We start from the raw sequence: 14,711 nt of genomic DNA on the forward strand, positions 1-14,711 counted from the left end.
CAGGTCGCAGAGAACGGGGGTGAGAGAAGACTCCAAACCTCCCTCCACCCGCTCATTGTAATGTTGATGCATGTGTGTTCTAAGGTGCATTTAAAACCCAGGAGGGCATGGAGCTACCTGCCAGAGAGCAGCAGGTAAGCGCATGGTCCCTCCTGCTAGCCCTCAATGTCTACGTGTATTTAAAATTGAGAGGTGGGCAACGATGCCAGGGGTGGGGTGTACACCCTGATGGTACTTTGGACTCCGTGTATCGTGCCCACCCCCAAGATCCTATATGTATGTGTAATGAGAGTGTGAGTAATGTGAATGTCTAAGTTGTGGGATAAAATTGAGGCAGAGGCAGCCAGAAGGGGACAGAGGGGGGGGGGGGTAGCCTCCTCTGCACCCTGGTGACATACCCCTACTCCAAGGCCCTGCATGTGTGGGTGGTTGTGGTGGAGCGGGAAGAGGGAGGCAGCTGGAGATGGGGAGGGAAGGAAGGGAGGGGCAAGTGACCCCTCCCTGGGGCCAGCTCCCCCGCTGACCCCAGTAGGCACCCCCATACTCCGCGACCCGCCAGGGAAAGGGGGCCCAGGCCCATCCAGACCGGGCCCAGTGCAGCAGCGCCGCCCGGCCCCACAGAGCCCGGGACAGTCCACCCAACCCCACCACAGAGAAAACTGCACCCACCCCACCATCCACTCATCTTCCAGACTACATAAGACAATAAACACCCAGGCTGAGATCTTCCTCCACCTCTCCTGTATCTCCCCCTCCTGCAGAGGGAGCTCCTGAGGAGAGGAAAGCTCCTGCAAGATGTGACAATCTCCCCCACCAGTTGAAGAGCCCCCCAGGTGGCTCGACGCACCGGCGGCACCCTGCTCCAGGGCTGGGCCCCCATGCACCCACCCGCCCACAACCCCGGCAACACACCAACCAGGACCCAAGCCCCCGAGGCCCAGTCCGGGTCCCAGCCCAGAGACGGAGCGCCCCCAGAACCTCACGCCCATCCCGGACCCACCCAGGGCCAGCCAGGCTACCAGGTCAGTAACCCACGTCCGTCAGCACAGACCCTCCCCTAGCCCCGCTGCACGCAGCCGCGAGGAAACAGTCACCGGAGAGCCAACAGAGCCCCTAACCGGACATGACCGCTACCCCGGGTTGAGCCCCCCAAGGAAGATGCCTCCGGGGAACCCCCCGACGCCCTAAGCCTGTCCCTACCCCCACACCAATCACAACAGTGAAGGCGGGACCAAACTATGACCCCCCACCCCCACTAGGTGATGGAGCTGATCAAAGGAGCCCAGAGCAATTGATCTGATGTGGTGGCAGAGGCTGTATCAAGACTAATGTAATCTAATAGATAATTTCTATATTGGTTAGAATTAAGATTATTTTTATTTTTCCAGTTCATGAGGACTGTTTTCTTGGCTATGCATAGGGCAGTGAAAACCATATGGGCGATATTCTTTTCTGAAGTGACATTATCTAAGCTGCCCAACAAACACACTAAGGGGGAAGTTGGAATGTTACATTTCAGACACTTCGATAAGTCTTCACATATCTCGCGCCAAAACTTCTGAACTGGTGGACAGAACCAAAGAGCGTGGATATAATTGTCCGGTGAATTGGTTTGGCAGTGTGAGCAGTTGTTGGTAGACGTAAAGCCCATCTTGAACATCCGATGACCTGTATAGTGTACTCTATGTAATATTTTGTATTGAATTAATTGAAGACTGGGATTTCTAATTAGATGAAAGGTTTTTAAGCAAATCTGAGACCAGAAGTTTAGGTCTAAGTTAACTGATAAATCCGCTTCCCATTTTGCAATAGGAAGTGATATTGATTCATCTGTTTTAGAAAGCATTCTGTATATTTTGGATAGTAATTTGGGGGGTTTAAGAGTAAGAAATTGAACCACACTTGGTGGTGTTTGTAGTTCAACTTGACCCGGTTTAAATTTCTTTTTTACTATGGATTTAATTTGTTGATATTCTAAAAATCTTTTCTTGTTGATCCCATATTGTGTAACTAGTCCGTCAAATGAAATAAATTCTGTTCCTTCTAGTATATGTTCTAAATATTTGATTCCTTTATCACTCCAATCTGAAAAGTTTATCATATTATTGTTTTGTAATATGTCAGGGTTGTTCCAGATAGGTGTACGTTTGCATGGGATTAATGAAGACGCCGTCAATTTTAGAAACTCCCACCATGCTGTCAGAGAAGAGCTGATGTTGATGCTTTTAAAGCATTCATGTCGTTGGATGTTTGAGCTGATAAATGGTAGGTCTGAGATCTCTAGATTATTGCAGAGTGCTTGTTCTACATCTAGCCAAGGTTCATCTAAGAGGGTGTGTTTTAGCCATCCTGAGATAAACTGAAGCCTGTTGGCTAAGAAGTAGTGCTGAAAGTTAGGCAGTTCTAGTCCTCCTTTATCCTTGGTCTTTTGTAGTGTTTTTAAGCTTATACGTGGGGGTTTATTTTTCCAAAGGAATTTGGACATACATGAATCTAGAGATCTGAACCAATCTTGTGGCGGTTTAGTTGGGATCATTGAGAATAAATAATTTATTTTTGGTAAGACCATCATTTTTATAGCGGCAACCCTTCCCATGAGTGATATGGGTAGACATTTCCATCTAGCCAGATCATCTTCTACCTTCTTTAAAAGTGGGATATGGTTTAATTTAGTTAGATCTGCAAGCTTGGGAGAAACATTAATACCTAAATATTTTATATTTCCCGATTGCAGTGGTGTAGAAGAGGAATTATGGAAGGAGCAATTAATCGGTAGGACTGTAGATTTTGACCAGTTAATTGAGTAATCTGATATTCTTGCAAAAGAGTTTATCAATTCAATCACCCCAGAGATATTGGTTTGTGAATTTTGGAGAAAGAGTAACACATCATCCGCATAAAGGCTGATTTTATGTTCCACGTTCTTGCATTTTATGCCCTTAATTACTGAATTCTGTCTAATTGCTGCTGCTAGTGGTTCAATAAAAATTGCAAATAGTGAAGGGGAGAGTGGGCATCCCTGCCTGGTGCCCCTCAAGAGACAGAAGCTGGAGGATGTCTGGTCATTTGTTCTAACACAAGCTGTTGGGGAATTATATAATATTTTTAACCAGTTTATGAAAGAGGATCCAAAACCAAATTTGTGTAAAGTTGCAAATAGAAATTTCCAGTTAACTCTGTCAAATGCTTTTTCTGCGTCTAAAGAGAATATTGTAGTTTCTAGGTTTTTACTGTATGAGTAGTCTATCAAATTAAGTAATCTACGTGTATTTGCCAAATTCATTTGAGTGCGCTCTGTAGATGGAAGTTTTCTGTACCTTTCTATTTCCTGGTTGGAAGCCATAATTTGTACCATTAAAATTGATTCATATGTAGTATACAATGCTTTGATGATGTATTTCAAATCCCAAGTATACAATAAATCTCCTTCTTTCTTTTTTAAAGGATAATGTAAAGAATAAATGAGGTGGTTCAAAAATCGAAGATGTAGGGAAAAAAAAAGAAGAGTCAAAATGTGAGAAAATAGATATTCCCCCTGTGGTAGACAGTGCTATATTACAAAGGTTTGTGGGAACCTAAGAAGATTTAGTTTCCCTTTCAGTGGCATTGATTATGGGGAAGATGTCTTTGTAACCAACCCAGATGATTAGACCCCACATACAGTCAGTCAATGCTCAGAGGATCTCACAGTGGCAATATTTGCAGGAGCCAAATAGATGTGAAGAAATAGACTGAGATGAGAAAATAGCGTTATTAATGGAAAAGGTAAAGAAGAAAACTTGAAAAGCGAGAGCCCTGAAAAAACTGGGACAAGGTCAGGAGCCACATCTTTATATCAAAGCTTTTGTTGTGTGTGTTTTTCATGAATTCAGACCTGCTGATTCATAAAATCGATATGTCTGTCTGAATTTCACATAACCGCATCTTTTCTGTCAAGTGCTCTTTTTCATATTTGAAACCTCCCGCTTTCCAGATTTCAGTTCTGATTGATTTTATGCAGAATAGCACAATGTAAGGCTAAAACAAAGGTTTGCTACTTGAACTGCCTCTTAGCATGGATCAACATGAACCACTACACCCTGTATTGTTTCCCCTCTGGTTTGGGTAATTTGAGGGTGTCGTGGAATGCTAGACACCAAGCCTCACCCTGTAGTTGTGTCAGAGTATAATTGCTGTTGCGGCATGTGTGGGAGGCCTGAATGCCTTCGTCTTGTTATCTGAGATGAGTCAGATTACAGGTGTGAAAGAAAAGAAACATCTCTGAGAGACACAAACATTTCTCAGTGCTCATATACATACATATATCATCCATTCTCTTGATTTTGTCCACTTTTCCAGCTACTTCATGATTCTTATATTGGCTGTTATGATACAGCAGTGCAGCAGTTAGCTCCGTCGCTTCACAGCGGATGTGGATGTTAGCATTAATGGTTGTTGGTTTCATGTTGTTACACAAGCAAATGCAAGAAGTCACCTTTGCAGGCAGCGGCTGTTTGACACTTCTCAAAAATCTATCAGTAAAGCTGCATATCTGAGGAAGACAGGGTGATCACGGTGTAGTTGCATGGAACTGTATTGGCTTTTTAAATTAAAGTTTTATGACACAAGAGGCAATAACAGCAGCAAATCTACTCTAACTTGCTGCCGTTAAAGTCAAACCACACGATCCACATGTTCACATAAAAATATTAATAAATCATCTTCGATAGGAAGCTGTTAGCGTATGAGGCAGTTCTTGAAATTGTCTGTCAGAGCAACACGATGTTGAAAAGATCTGCTTTAGTAGAGTGGGATACAGGTAGGAGAACTGAGTAGTGACAATGAAAAAGAGGAGACAAAAAAAGTTTCACAATTCATTTACATTGTGCTTGATTTGAAAAGAGTTTAAAGAAACCAAATTTTCTTTGGATAATTAAATATAGTGATGCCTTTAAGTGATACTGCTGTCAAGGACACAGAGAAGTTAATATCTGTAAGAGACATGATTGCTTTGCTTGCGTAAAGAGTGTTTGGTGGTATTAAAGAGTAAAAAAATCAGAATTTATGCAAAAAACATAAAAACTTTCTGAAAGAAAATCGGCCCCAGGCAGTTATAAGAGCAAAACTAGAAGTGATAATAAGCATAGTAAACAGAATAAGAGAGTGAAATGTTCTCACAGCTGATCTGGCTGTACCAGATGGCCAGGAGCACTACATAACCTACAGTGTAATTTTTCTTTCGCTCAGGCATGTCCAATCTTGTGCAAATGACAATGATACCGCAGAGTCAGCCATAAACCTCCCCTAATGTTTGTCTCCAGTGAGCTTTTCCCTCTTCCCCCATGTAAAGAGACACGCAAGCACCTGGATGCAACCCAAAAATGGCTGCTTGAATCTTATACCTGTCTTCAACGGCACATGGCTGAGTGCTTTCCTCTTCTTTCTATACTTATGTTGACCTATCTACTCAGCTGATTGACTGTCATGACATTTTCTCACAGTTAGCTTTAATCATTTCATTGTAACGGTGGACCATTATGGGATGAGGCAAGCCGCTGCATAAGCGAACAGAAAAGCCCACTATGGTGGCACAAAGCCCAATTTACATAGAAATGGCCAGATTACTGAGCCCAGCACAGGCAATAAGTGCTATAATTCAAAATGACTACTGTGAGTAGCCAAGTTCAGATCTCCGACAGGGTATAGCCTCCAGCTAACACTAACATTCAGAGAGCAAGTGGTCAGCAAGCAGGAAGGAATGTGTTGTTTCAGCAGGTTGTGGGTATTTTGTCATCAAGTATCACACGTCCTCGTGCCCTTCTGCGTATCGATTCTCCCTGTGCTTCAGGCATGGCAACTGTAAAGCCCTTATGGCAAGGTCACAACACATTAAAATACTCAACTGACAAAAAGTACACAAAGTAAAAAAGAAACGGCTACTTTAGGAGTAAGTATGCGCTTTAAAGTCTGAACAATAAGATACAAAGTTTGTTTGACGTGTTTCAGCATTTACATACAGCTTTGCAGAATTAGAAAAAGTCATCCCTCCCATTCAAAACATATGTCCAGCTTGCTAATTAGTCCGGTGCTGGGGTTGATTCATAGCCTCCCCATTTATAGCATTTGCACAGAAATATCTTAATTATGGTCAAAGCCTGAGCTAGGCTAATGCACATTCACTAACAAAATGATAGATTATCACCCCATGGATATGATCAGTTATTCCTTCCTAGCAAGAGATTGGGGTGGAAAGAAGTCATTTCCATGAGCATACTAATTCACATTTACATAGAGATAGAGATGAATCCAGATGCAAATGAGAAAAGCTGCATGTTACTTAAAACTGGTCCGCTTTCTGTACTGACAAGCTTCACTAATATCGACTTTTATCAAGGATGTTGATCAAATGCTATGCAAGAGGGGAGAAGCAAAACAGTTCAACACAACAAGGCCCCCTACAAGGGAGCCAATGTCATGCCAAAGTAAACGAAAGAGATTAGAAATCTTAAGTTTCACTTCCTGGTTCGAAATTAAAACAAAACTCGCTAAAATGCTGGCATAAAGCATCATGGTGAAACTAGTTTAATTGCTTTTTTCCCATTTTGCACATCTGCTAAGTGAAGAAGGGAAGAAACGTTTATGATAAATGTGCTGTAGATATGTTGGACAGTAGACTTTCCTGCCTGTTCTCATATCTGTAGACATAGTGTTTATGATATCAAATAGAAATGTTGAACATGAAATCAACTCAAGCTTATGACTGTCTGCAGGCTACGGTGTGACATTCTGGAGACAGAGCTTGATGAGCGCAGCATGACAAACAGGATGGATTTAAGTGCTGAAATTAATCAGGATTTATTTTTACGTATCCTATGACTAGCGTGAAGCAAATCGCATTAAGGGAAAATAGAGGGAAACCAAATTGAGGCTAAACAGTTCTTGTTTCTAAAACTTTTAACGGATTATTTGCAGATCTGCATCTGTGTTCTGTAGGCTACAACATTGCTCCAAGCCTTATACTATCATTATATATAGACAATGACTTGTCTATATTTCTGTCTACGTAAACTATTGAGATCAAAGATTTGACTTAGGGTTTGTCATCACAGATTGAGGGGGAAAAAAGATGTTTGCAGTAGCGGTAACACACTTCTGTGATTGAAAAAAACAAGTTCGCTGTAATCTCTTCGACAATCTGCACGGGTGGCAGCTGCGGGAGAGTACAGAGATGACTGGAAAGGGACAAAGAATCCTTGTCTTTCAGCACCTGGGAGCCTAAAGCTCAATAGCGGTCAATGGCAGTGGTAATGTATTTTAAAAGTGTGGAAAAACAACAAGCAGGATCAGTAAACTTTAGTAAGTAGTAGTAGTAGCAGTGTGCAGCCACCATGGAGACACCAGGGATCACCTCAAATTGTAAGTCAGTGCCTTGGTCAAGGGCACAGTGGCAGAAGAAATTAACCTGGCATGGTTTTAATGGTGGGAAAACCTGGACAGAGGGGTTATAGCTTGGATCTGAGGTCTCATGAATTGTTACCCAAAGAACTTCAAAATCATAGAGCAAATTAAGACATTTTTAACTAGTGATAAAACTAGCAAATGTTCAACATAACATAAAATAATATTTAACTTTTACTTCAGTTAATTTGCACATTCTCAGATATTTGACATATTTTTTCTCCATGATGCATGTGCATTCCCCTTCTCGCCTTAGTTTGTTTCTCATTACTTTCTGCTGTACAAGAATGCACAAAGCCTTTGGCCTCGCACTTCCAGCCCTGGATTGGACAAATTCAGTCTTTGTGCCAGCTCTTCAGGCACACCACAGCCTGCATGTCCAGTGCTTGCATTGTCAAAGGCCCTCGAGTCGTTGCCCCAACCCCCCCCCAGTTTAACCATCATGGCCCGAATCCACTCAGCTGTGACTAAGTGACTCTTCCTGAGTTTCATAATGAAATCATTCAGTCATGCGCAGGAAGTTCCTTGTACTGTGTAGCTGTGAAACAATGCAAGTTGTGTTCTTCCACTCACGGGCCACCAGTCAGTTTGTCACCTAGTGTCTGGGAAAATGCTCTTTTTTTGGCACGGTCTGACAAAAGCAGTCCTGTTTTCTTGAAATAAATAAAATAGAAAAAACATCTAAAGTCTATTAAATAACTCCAGAAGTCAGTATCTGATATGTTACGCCTTGTTTTTACTCTTAAATGCACAGCTCAACAAGTGTAGAAACAACAAGCAAATTTACAGGGTAGTGTGTGCCAGAATATTTCTTGGCAGGTGTTGTCATAGTCTTGTTGTCACCATAGGTTCGCCAGGCAGTTGGCTGAGAATTTGGAGGAGTCACTCCTCTTGGCCAAAAGAAAAATTTAATCTTAAATCTTATTAAACCAGCACAGTCACATCATTTTACTCTTTCTTTAATGTATATGGACTCAGCAGACAAGATACAGTAAAAGGTTTATTTGTGAGATTTAGAAGAGCTGATAAGTAGATTTTCCTTTTAGTTAATAAGATTGTGGCTGTATAGCCTCCTGACGCCAAACTGACTAGACTCTCACTTACCTTACAGCAAGAAAGCAACAATAATTAGCATCTACTGAAATGTCTTTCTGTTCCTAATAAAATGTAGCATGCTGTAATTTATTTTTAAAAAAAAAAGATGAAAAAGGATCTGAGTCAACGTTGACAGCGGTTTGTGTACACAGCTGGGACGCTTCAGTGCCTGAGAAGTGTCTGTGTGTGCCGGTGTGTCCGTGGAGATGATCCTCCCTCAGCTCCTCAGGAATGTTTGAAATTTGCACAAAGAAGAACAAGATTGGCTCGAGTACCTGGGGTCTGTGCTCGGGCGTGCTGTTAGCCCCTGGCTGTCTGTACTTACACAGAAAAAAAACGAACACATCTGCAGGAAACAGAAGAAAACTGACACGTATTAACTTGTAAGTAAAATAATCTGCTGCACTGATGCCACAAGCTAGGACAGATTCCATTCATTACACAACTACACAAACTTATCTGTATGAAGATTTTGTTGGTGTTGGGTGGGGAAAAAAGACCTCATGAAGTCTGTGTGGTTATCTGAAATAAGCAAGGCAGTAAGAGTGAAGGAAGAACATATGTGAACAGTTAAGGGTGTTTCAACAACCTCTTTGAAATACCCCATTAGTGTGATTACAGCTGGCAGGAAACCCGGGTTAAAAAATGACTTTCTTGTGCAAAGGAATCCACAAAAAAACTAATCAGGAAAATGAAACTTTCATTTTCAATTTAGGTAATAAATGAAGCTGACAGTGATGTTAAGAGCAAAGACAGATGCACAAAAAGATGGGCATGGTGTGGATGGAATACGGAAGGGGAAATCATGCGAGGCAAGAAAGGAGGAAAGGTCACAAGTCTGTCTTCGACATGCAGACCTTAGCTTTGCATTGTTTTTAATCCCCAGAGCCTGCAGCCGGTTGTAAATCTCTTTGCAGTGTTTGGTATTAACAGACATGCCTGGAGCACCATACCCAGCTGCAAGTGTAGATTTTGCAAGGGCCTTGAAACACATGTTCCTATTTTAACTGAAAAGGCAGCACATTAACATGACCTTCTTTCGCCTACACACCAGTCAGTGCACATATTGATCCCCAAGTCCCTATTACAGCTGAAGCACAGCAGAATGCCTCCAGTTACACCTATTTACACCTTTGCTGCCTGTCTCCCTTTATGCAGTGACCTAGCAGGCAGAAGAACAATTCACTGAAACATGCCGTAAACCATGAAATAAAGTATAAGTACAAAGATCGAGCCACTATTTTACAAGGTGCATTCATCTCTCTTCGTGGAGTCGCGCAAACAGTTTGTGGCATGTCCTGGAGTTGAACATATATAAAGAAATTTTAAAAGAAACCAGATGGGCTCTAGGATAGCAAAAGGCTGGAAAGAATTAGTCTGTCAAAAGTTTGATCACTGTCTTTCCCTTAGATGTGCTCATAAGTCTGGAACCAGAGATCAGACACAGAAGTAGGCCTGTAGTGGAACGAATAAGAAAAGTATGGCTCTATAAGGTTCAAATTAAAAAAATTATGTGCTGATGTAAAGTGACAGCACAAACTATACAGCGAAATAACGCAGCTGGCCTTGAGGTTTTTCTCTTGAAAACCTTTCACGGTTACATTTCCAACCCATAAAAAGCCGTAAACAAGTCTCTCCACTGAGGGCAAAACACTCATTAACAGCACATGCAGCACATGCAACCAGTAAGGCAGACTGCTTATAGGTTGACCAATTTATATTATGCGAAAAATATTCTGCAATATACGGTATAGCTATGAAATGTCATAATATAGTTAGGGAACAGCAAATTCCTTTTCAAGTGATGTCAAATAATGTCACTCGTCTCCTTCAGTTCATCATTCTGGGTGAGATTATAAAGGGGATTAGAGACGCCTGTTGTAGCGTGCCTGTGGCTGACAGAATGGCTCCTGGGGAAGTGTGCCAGTGCAAGATATTTCTACAGTACAATGAGAGCACTGTATGGGAAAGTACAGAGGCAACAGAGGCTTCAAAAACAAGGAAAAAAGAAAAAAAAACAGCACTCCACACAAAATAGGTAAATATTTGATGCGTTCTAATAAGGCAGTTAAGAACAAACTGCATACAAAATACGCATTAACAGAGAAGTTAAATTACAGCATATTTATAAAAAAAAAACAAGAGTTTTTTGGAATGTTAAAAAGCACATTAAATTAGTTTAGCATCAAATTTCCAAAACAGGTTGGCAGACAGTATTTACATCAGACAAATGCACAAATGAATATGCTCCACCTGTGAAATTAAGGCTAAGTACGCTATCCAAACACAATTACAAGAGTGCAGGTGCTGGCAATGTGTGTGCAAAAGATCTTCTCTAAAAGAGCGAGCTGAACGTCAACAGAAATACAATATTCAAGAGTCAACTTACATTAAGGCTTAGGAGTTTATCATTGGGATTATTGAACACAAATCAACAATCCAAACCGCACATGAAGGGGTAGTTTATGATACCCACCACGCATAGTCTACTCTTTACATTTAGTCATATTCAGGTGAACATCAGAGGGGTGAAGTAAAGACAGGGTCATTCTTCACAGTGAGGCGAACAGTGAACATCTCAGCTTATAAACGTGTCAAACTGATTCATTGATAAACTAGGAAACACATTCTATTCACAGGAGGTAGTTCAGCTGGATATTCAAGACATTTTTTTCTGTGTAATGCGCATCAGCTTAGCACAGGTGTGCCAGCTGCGTTTGCAAAGCTCATTACTGTGCAGGCAGACAACAAATCCATCACCTGTGCATGCTGAATGTTCACAGCTGGCCGTATTTTCCTTTGCAATGCACAATGTGTGTATATAATCTGTCTATCCTGTCCTGGAGAACACCGGCGTGCTCATCTGAGAGAAATCCTAATTCCTGAGACAAAGGCTCGCTGTCTCTGTAGAGCTCCAGCAGCCTTTGCCTGGAGTCTCTGCGCGTGTGCAGCTCTGCCACGCGCTGCGTGGTCCTTTTTCTAAACACGCACACAGAGCTCAGGACTGTATTGTGATATTTCTCCCACATGTTTAACACTCGAAACCCGTGCACTAATCCGGCCTCGTTGTCTATGAATACGAGGTCACCGCGAGGGGTTTTCAGGAGATTGTTCGTGTCTCTCTCCATTACACGGGAGTCCCACTGCAGACTAAACAAATTGCTGACGAGCCTGTCAAAGTTTGCCGTCAGGTAGTCTAATACGATCAGGTCTGTCCACTGCATCAGCTCCAGCAGCTCCACCGCTGTCTTGTTCCAGAGCTCCTTGAGCGCAGGATGCAGCCCGCTGCTCTCCTGTCTCAGCGGCGCAGGTGTGATGACCCCTGTCAGGTTGGAGATCCACTGAGTTAGAGAAACCACGGCTCGGTCATTCCACTGTAAACCATCTATCCGCGTCCTCACACTTTCCCATTGCTCACTGTCACTGTCCAGCTGGGACAGTACGAGAGGGGGCAGGTTTGTGATGCCAAGCAAACGTGCAAGGTAATAAGTCAAAGTTTCACCCTGCACCTGGTCCGCGTTTATCCCGTAACGCACACAAGCTTTGGTCCCGTCTGCAAACGTGGCAAGCTGATTGGATATCCTGCCGCATCCCGGCTCCAGCTTCACCACCCGGTACGTCCTCGCTTTCTTTTGCCAAGCCAGAGCATATTCCTCCGTGAATCCCGCAGGAAGGGTATCTTCCAGCCATTCGTTCCAAAATATTCCGTCTTCCAATGGGGACAACTTGACCGGGCCCTCCCGCGGGGCTGACCTCTTGTTATCCCCATTCATATTGTAATCTCGATTTCCTGCAGAGACAGGTTGATTGGTGAGGTTGAGGCGAGTCTTTAGTCTGTCTCCAAAGTGCAGTCTCTGTGCCGCTGGGACAGCAAGCAATGCACGGAAAGTTTTGGCTGAAAGGTCCACTGGGAGAGCTTGGTGAAAGGACCCTGCACCTGGTACTGAGAACCTCCGTTTGTGTCGCTCCAAACGATCCTCCAGTGCGCTCCAGACGTAGAAAACACTTGCGAGGGCGCACAGGAGGAGCAGAGAAAACAAGTTCGCTGAAAGAACCCTCATGGTGACGGCCACCATTCCTCTTGGCACACAGTACTCCAGCAGATTTTAATAAGATACAGGCAGAAAAAAAATTCTCCGATCCGCAGTTGAGCTGGAGCGGCTTTGTGCGGTGCGCTTTCTGTCCTCTACACGCCCGAAGCCCTGCGGCTCAAAGGCGTACTGGGTAAGATCACAAGGAGAAGAGGGTCTCCGAAACTGTGTGAAGCTCATCTCCCGTCCTGTTCACACGCCTTGTCATATTCCTACTCTGTGGGAAAAAAATGAGCGCATTTCGCTTCACCCCGATAGCCGCTATTGGACGTTCTCCGTTACAGTCCACTGGCGTCGTAAGGGCTTTCTGTGCGTGCACGCCACACTCTTTCCCATCTGCCTTTATCTCTCCACCGGGCGCTGGGTGAGTTTGATTTGTGGTGGAGTCGGTTAGCAGAGACACACTAGGCGGTGAGACACGTGACTTTAGTCCCTAGATGGTGGGCGGATCGTGGGAAGGAGGGTTCCAAGAGGAGCGGAGCAAGTGCACCGCTGTGCGTTTTATGTGTTTGTGTGATGTCAGACGATTGTGTGTTATTACAAAAAAGGTAGCCATTATGATAATTGATATCCAGAGTATAAATACTCCGCATTTTAATACATTCGTATTCCGTATGCTGTGCTTGCATCGGCGAGGCAGACAAGAATGGAGTCCAGGCGAGAGAGTTTGCAGACCTCACTCTTTTTGCATAGCATTTTTCACTGTTTTCGAATTTATCTTCTAATTTATGTCCGTTAAGGAGTCATTATGAATAAGAGAAACCACTAAGTCGTGTCATCATATTTTACTTTGTTGTTTTACTTTGTATTTTTCAGCAGATTTCAGATTAAAGTCAAGGCAGTACTGAATTTCAGCTTTAACGCTTTTTTTTTTGGAGTATCTATATCTACATTGGCCACAAGACTCTTTGTTCCAGAGCATACAAACTAAGCAACAATATATGAACAAATAAACCAAATGATCTGATCAGGATGATTTGATTGCCTCTCTGCCAAGAGCCAGAGTAACACAAAAAGCAGATACTTAAACGAAAAGCCTGGCAAAGGATTCAGTATATTCCAATTTATTGACTCAAGCAGTTTGTTGGGAGCCAAATGCAGTCTCCTTCTTTAAGAACAATGCAATCACAAGTAATAAACAATTTGAGCCTATTTTTTACATTCTGTTTTAATTCAATTGTGCTACAGTTCCCCCAGTTTCTATAACATACAGTTTTAACAATATTCCCTTAAGAGAAGGCCAAGTCCTTATTAGCAGATGAGACTTGCTCAGTTATGCATAGCAGATACAAATACACTATTCCAGTATTTTTAATAATTTCCACTCTTGATGAATATTTAAAAAGAGCACAGTTATTTCAATTTGTGCTGCTAAGCATTTGACCATTCTCCTATGAACACCAAAGGCACACTAAAGTGAACCCCTGCTTGTTTGCTCTTTGTTCATGGTTTTTGTTAAACCAGATGTAACATAAACTCCTTTATACACTTCTCCCTCACTAATATTCTCTCTCATTAACATCCCACTGCAACCTATACCATTCCACTCATGTTCTCACTCTCTGTATCTTGAACCTTGGTTTCCTAATCAAATTAATTGGGTCATTTTTATAGCAACATGCTGGCATGCTAAATCGCCTGAGTCGAAAAGACAGCCACGGACAAGAATACTCAATTACAGCCAGTAAACTTGATGTCCACTAATGTATGCTCGAAATGCCCAGAGCGCTTAAACTCTTATCTCCACTGACATTCATATTATATCATAGCTTGAACAGAGAAATAGTGAATTACAAAATAATAAAATAAATAAATCTAATTTATCTTTTATAATCCTATATAGAAGAAAAACTCCTACAGACAGGCAGGCGAAATGATTCTGATTGGGACATGCTTCTTGTGTGCTTTCATTAACATCAGCAGGATAATTTCCTTTCTGAGAGCATGTTTGATTCTGCATTGCAGCTTGATGGAGCAGTGTGGAGAGAGACTGAAAAACCTCTCGATTCTGTGCAAGCAAAGAGGAAATAATGAATGCAACAGTCTCAATAAATGGTTGTGTAGCGGTGAGTGGTACGAGGCTGTTTT

The 14,711-nt window shown here is 42.5% G+C and overlaps 1 protein-coding gene across 1 annotated transcript; it reads right to left on the minus strand.

The window, feature by feature from the left end:
- Positions 1 to 10,567: 10,567 nt before the first annotated feature.
- fjx1 (four-jointed box kinase 1) lies at positions 10,568 to 13,022 on the minus strand. The gene has a single exon (XM_085411822.1). It carries the CDS (start codon positions 12,606 to 12,608, stop codon positions 11,310 to 11,312), a length of 1,299 nt encoding a protein of 432 aa, XP_085267948.1. The 5' UTR covers positions 12,609 to 13,022; the 3' UTR covers positions 10,568 to 11,309.
- Between the last annotated feature and the right edge of the window lie 1,689 nt (positions 13,023 to 14,711).

The sequence above is a fragment of the Rhamphochromis longiceps genome, linkage group LG7 (genome assembly GCF_057381845.1).
Source record: "Rhamphochromis longiceps isolate RC_006_pf linkage group LG7, R_longiceps_female_GT1.1, whole genome shotgun sequence".
Lineage (NCBI taxonomy): Eukaryota > Metazoa > Chordata > Actinopteri > Cichliformes > Cichlidae > Rhamphochromis > Rhamphochromis longiceps.